Below are 6,000 nucleotides of genomic sequence, written 5' to 3' on the forward strand. Positions count from 1 at the left end.
AGAGAGAGAGAGAGAGAGAGAGAGAGAGAGAGAGAGAGAGACTTCATCCTTGTTATAATAATAAACCATATTGACTCACTGCAATCTCATAACCTTGTGATCTGTGTCTTATTAGCTGACTTCTAAATCAATGTAATGGATCTCAAGAATCATAGCAGAGAGAGAGAGAGAGAGAGAGAGAGAGAGAGAGAGAGAGAGAGAGAGAGAGAGAGCCAACAGTGCTCTCTAGTGGTGGCTTAAAGGAGAATCACTTAATCATCTACTAGTGAAACTATAAAAAATACAGCACATGAAATGGTATAGATCAGTGGTTCTTCAACTTTTTCTTGTCAAGGACCACCAAAATTACATGTATTTGGCTGCGGACCCCATCCCCATTTGCATTTTGTGCCAGCTACCTAATATTTACAAGGGACTTTAACAGAAAAAAGCCCAAAGAGGACAACACAGACCTCAAGGCCACAGGTACATCCTTTCTTTTCTAGTAGACAGAAAACTACATGAAAGTAAGACCACCTAAGACAGTAAGACAACCCTATATCCAGTGGTCTTCAACAGGGGGTCTGGGATCCCTAGGGGGTCCTCAGAGCTACTACAAGGGAGCAGTCAAATCTTTGTGTTAAAAAGTATTTTTTTAATACATTAACCACTTGAACATTAGCCAAAAATATCAGGTCTACAAGCTCACAAGCTTGTAGATCTGCTATTTTCAGCAAAGAGGTTTGGGTGTAGGGCCAAATCAAGTACTAAGTATTGAAGGTTTAAGTGGTTATGTGTCTGAAATGTCTGAAATGAACAAAAAAATCTGAATTTACTCAACACTGATGAAGCTATGAAATCAATGAAAAAGTTTAATATGCAACACAATTGTAAACAATGTAGTGGGGGTCCCTGCTTCATCCTTCTCTCTCCGCTAAGGGGTCCTTGGCCTGACAAACGTTGAAGACCTCTGGTTTATACAATCAATGACTTGTGTGAGTCGCCATAAAAGCATTAAAATATTTTATTATTGCTTTTTTTCTTTATTTTTTTACAGTGTTAGTAGCAATACAGTATGGGTATGATTAGTAACCATAGCACCAGAATCAATCATTCATTTTTACAGGCTACATACTGTACATACTGTAGGTACATAATTATGATTCTTTAAAAACATCTTTGGATAATACATGGCAAACAAGCACATTGTCCTTATTCAGTTCCAATGCCCATTTGATATTCAGCACGCCGTTTACACTTCAAGTATGAATATTAAAAATAACACATATATCATAAGTTACATTTCTTAACTGTTATTTAAAAAAAAAACATACAGGATTACTTTTCTACAAAATTTTATGGCACATAGTGCATCAAGTATTCCTTAAATTTCTGATACAGACCTCATAGCACAATTGACCATCTTTAAATAGCCAACGGATTTCTTAGCTGCTCATTGACTTTTGTAAGTTATTTTTCTATTTTTTCTGGCCATTCCTTAAAGGGGATTTTTGCCCCACGGTTTTCTTACCTTTTCTATGATGTTATGATAGGATGAATGGTACAGTAGAAAAATGTCATAACTCCATCCCGGGTCCGCCACAGCTAAGCAACCAGAAGTCTCGCTAGACGAGATTTTGTGAAATGTCGTCTAGCGAGACTGCCGGTGGGGCGCATTCAAGACAATCTCGTTGCATAGTGTCCTGTCACTATGAACGTCAGATCTCACCAAAAAAACTACCAAAAAAAGCTATTAAAATACGCGATTTAGCGCAAGGACCATAGGCACGCGTTTTTAGCTGTGGCGGACCCGGGATGGAGTTATGCCATTTTTCTGAGTATCCTAAGATCCTAAGATGAGTACCACTCATCTTAGGATATCATAACATCATAGAAATGGTAAGAAAACCGTGGGGCAAAATTCCCCTTTAAATCAAATGAAGCTGCATTGTCTGACGAAAAAAACAAAACAACAAAATCTAATCTGCATCTAAAGGAACTTTGGTTAAAGCTTAATATCAGAGTATACCAGCATTGCTTGGGTTGCCAAGGTTGGTGCAGTGGTCATAGTAAAAGTCATCTATAATAACAGACAGATCTCCTTAACCACTTGAACCCAAATAGTGAAAATAGCCGATCTACAAGCGATCTGACGCGATATGACGCGTCGTGAGCTTGTAGATATGCTATTTTTTTTATGAATGTTCCAAATGTTTTGTCTATTTTCCCCCTAGTCTCGCGTTGCCAGAATGCTAATCCACACCTCCCAAAAGCCGAGAAAGGAAATCTCTTTGTCACTTCCGTTCACGGAAATATATTTTAAAATATCTTTAAAATGTATTTTCATTTTCATTTCTGCCAAGCTCAAAACAACGTTTCGAGCTTGTAGATCTGATGCCTTTGTGTGATGCTGTAGTATGATCAAGTAGGGCATTAATTTACGAAAAAACACAAAAAGTTAAAATATGGAGATAAGAGGTTTCTGGCAGACTGCAACCATTATGCTTTGAATAATTTGATTCACAGTAGGACCAATCAAGCGACTGCAAAGACGAGAAGGAAGCGGAGGAGGCGGTACATCCGCTTTACCCCCGGATCTTTTTCAGCGCTGTATGACGCAAGCATTTGATAATTGTATTTGTGGGAGGCAACAGTCTGGCTCGCGAGACGAATTTCCCCCCGAATGTTCATAAATGTTTTGTCAATGTTTTGCCTATTATTATGACATGCCCAGAACAGGGATGCTAGGGTTCATGTGGTCAAGTTAAGTAGTGGTAAAAAATGGACATAACCTGGCAACCCTGCAGCTAGTTTGATCATCTACATTAATAAGAGGACCATGGACAGTTTCAGCAGGCTGGGGGGTCATTCGGGGGGGCACCGTTCTTGAAGCACGGCAACAACAAAAAAACCTCTTAGAAACCCCCGGTTCGAATGTAAATCGGAGGGTCGCCTGCCACAGCTAGTATCAGTTCTGACCCCAGTGTATTCCTTCTCAACATTAAGAGGTAATTCCAGTAGTAAAAAAAAAAAAAAAGCACCATTCAAAAAGGATCCTCTTTTAAGGTTAGTGGTTTCACTCTACAAGAAAAAAAAAGTAATACCTTTTTTCAGCAAACAAGACAAGACAAAAAGAACAAAAAAAAGGACAAAAACGGACAGACAATGGCTTCTCCATTGGTAGTAGTCATTGTAGCTCGACACATGGAACAATATCTACAAATCATTACAGAATAAATATGGTCAAACATAAATATTGTATAATACATCTCTGTAGAGTGTGGATGCTTTTTGTGAGAGGTAGAGGGGGGTGCAAGGTGCCTACTGTATAGGCCCCGAGACAGAGGCTGAACGACGAAGAGTTATGGAGGGGACAGTACTGTAACGTCACGCCTTGAGCTAATCTACCGCGTGACAATAAGAGATGAGAACCTCACCTGTGTGTGTGACCCCCATGACACATGCAAAAAAAGACAAGTGTGGAAACTATTTCACTCACAGCAGTGGGTTCTATATTTCACATCAATGTCTCGCTATGGGAGAGAACACGCCAGAGGGCGCTCTCCCATAGCGAGACATCTCGCTGAATATATAATAGAACCGTGGTTACAATAGTAACCTATTGTTATATTTATGGTCTCCTGTGGGAATCTCCGTGTGACATATAGCCTACTGTAGTCACGTGTCATTCCACCTTCATGCTGCCAGCTGGCAGTCGTCGGACGGACTCCGTATGCATTGTTTTCAGTAGTAAATATAAAACAAAAATAGAATCTAGTAACGCAAAAACAGTGAGAACTAACGTGTTTGTTTTTTTTGTTCTGTAGTGGTTCCAGAAGGCTCACAAACCCCATCAACTTTGACCTTTGAGATAAGGCAAGTCCGGGAGGACATTAGTAGAGACACACATGAAACATCACAACTAGTTGCTAAAGTCACTATTTCCCTAAGTGTTGAGCCTAAGACTCACGTCGGGACGTTTCTGATTCTGCGGTGACATCTCTCTCGTGAATGTTTCATCAAATACTTTGAACACGTACCGGCCCCCATCGGCTTTACATTGCACACAAGGCAGAAAGACGTAACATTCTCACCAATCATCCCTCATAAACTATCCGAATACTCTACGATCCATGATCACACTTCTTTGTTATAAAATGTTTTCTGTTTACAGATGAACTTGTATTTATTCTACAGTTTCATTCTTTAAAAAAGGCAAGTTGGTAATGGATACGAGCACCAGCTAAATGCTTAAAATGTGAATGAAAATGTAAAATATTCATGTATCATGGAAGTTAGCACGAAGCTTGCTTAAGCTCGTGTATGACAAAGTCTTGACTCTGTTTTTCAAATCGCACATATCCTGTTTTTGTTCCATCATGAGCAAATGTTGCTTTTTATGAGATGAGAACCTCTCACCTTATGACAGGATTGTTCATCAGAGTTAGGTATGTGTACATGATCTCCCAGTGCGGCAGCTTTGTTCGATTCACTGTGTCCCTTTTGAATGAATCAGAAAATTCGGACGTAATCTGACGTAATCTGTGTTTTGCGTTCCAGTGGACGATGCCTTTGAGAGTCATCCCAACACCGAAACACACCAAAACACGTGTTTTCTTCTTCAGCGTTCGGCGGATCGGAGGTTTGAATGGAAGTGTTTTCGTGCAGTTTGTCTTTCTTTCAGCTGTCTGTAGGCTACTTAGCTGCCATTTAGGGAACAGATGATGTTAGGATGAGTACTGTTAGACATCCATTGTCCACTTTCACAGATGAAATTATGCAGGGCTCCAAATAAAGAAAATATCACCATTGTTGATTGTTCCAAGTGGGCCACTGTTTCCATTCCGAGGTTCTTGATGAGGATTGATCCCGGCCTTGACCGGCCCTCACTGGACTTGAACGAGCAGGCCATTGTGAGTGTGGGGAATGCACTTCCCACAGAATCCACCGCAGCGACCGTAAATTCTTGTCCCGTCCTACAGATTGGGAGAGGAAGGAGAGAGAGGAATGGAGTGGGTCAAGGAGGAGCTTTTTCCACAGAGGGACAGGCAGGAGCTTATAATTACATGAATGCCACTGGAGGATTCTTCCACAGTGAATCACAACCCAAACACAAACACGGCATCTCACTGCCAACCATCTCAGCTATGTACAGTATGCCAGTCTTCAGAGACAATTAGAGCTCAGTAAAGTTTGATGGTAATGATTTGTTCAAATACCATCGTTAACAACGATCTGATCACATCTGAAACACACAAAGCCTACGACGGGGGTCTTCAACAGGGAGTCCGGGACCCCTAGGGGGTCCTCCGAGATACATTAACCACTTGAACCCTAGCATCCCTATTCTGAGGAGAACTTTGGCCAAAAATAGCATATCTACAAGATCTACAGATCTAGCTTGTAGATCGGCTATTGTGGGCAAAGAGGTTTGGTGTAGAGGGAAAAAAGAGCAAACCAAGTACAGAATGAAAGGTCAAGTTTACAAAGTATTGGCAGTTTAAGTGGTTAGATGGCTGAAAATCCACATTTAACATGAATCCAACATGTAGTGGGGGTCCCTGCTTCATCTCTCTCACAGCTAAGGGGTCCTTGGCCTGAAAAACCTTGAAGACCCCTGGCCTACAGTAAGACATACTAAGGCCACATTGGCCATACATACACTGTTAGCGATTGTTTGAGAGCTTCTTACCTCTGATCGGTGGACTTTGACTGAAACATAGTTTCCCTGTGATGTCCACTTGGTGGCCTCAGACACCTTGAGACCGGTCCCAATTAGACTGATGCTGAACTGGCCCTGTGAACACACACCAGCTTATTTATTTACACACAGTTTTTTTTTTTACACGATTCCATTATATTTAAAAAAAACAAAAACACTGTATCTTCACACACACAAAACACCTGAAATAAACTAAACAAATAAAAATCAAACATTATTTAAAATAATTTCAGAAATTCCATAAATACAAAAATATCTTAAGAAATAGTTAAAATAGCAGATCTACTGTACAAGCTTGC

At 40.5% G+C, this 6,000-nt stretch overlaps 1 protein-coding gene across 1 annotated transcript in view; it reads right to left on the bottom strand.

Annotated features, from left to right (window-relative positions):
• Positions 1-2,301: 2,301 nt before the first annotated feature.
• The window catches only part of LOC311047672 (A disintegrin and metalloproteinase with thrombospondin motifs 20), a 159,128-nt gene continuing 155,429 nt past the window's right edge, over positions 2,302-6,000 (bottom strand). The window contains exons 38-39 of the mRNA XM_084060470.1: positions 5,672-5,776; positions 2,302-4,955 (exon numbers count right to left, since the gene is read on the bottom strand). Coding sequence (XP_083916596.1) covers positions 4,866-4,955; positions 5,672-5,776 — 195 coding nt within the window. The 3' untranslated portion in view covers positions 2,302-4,865. The remainder of the gene's footprint in view (positions 4,956-5,671; positions 5,777-6,000) is intronic.

The sequence above is a fragment of the Gymnoscopelus microlampas genome, assembly GCF_963454915.1.
Source record: "Gymnoscopelus microlampas genome assembly, chromosome: 6".
In the NCBI taxonomy this organism is placed as follows: domain Eukaryota; kingdom Metazoa; phylum Chordata; class Actinopteri; order Myctophiformes; family Myctophidae; genus Gymnoscopelus; species Gymnoscopelus microlampas.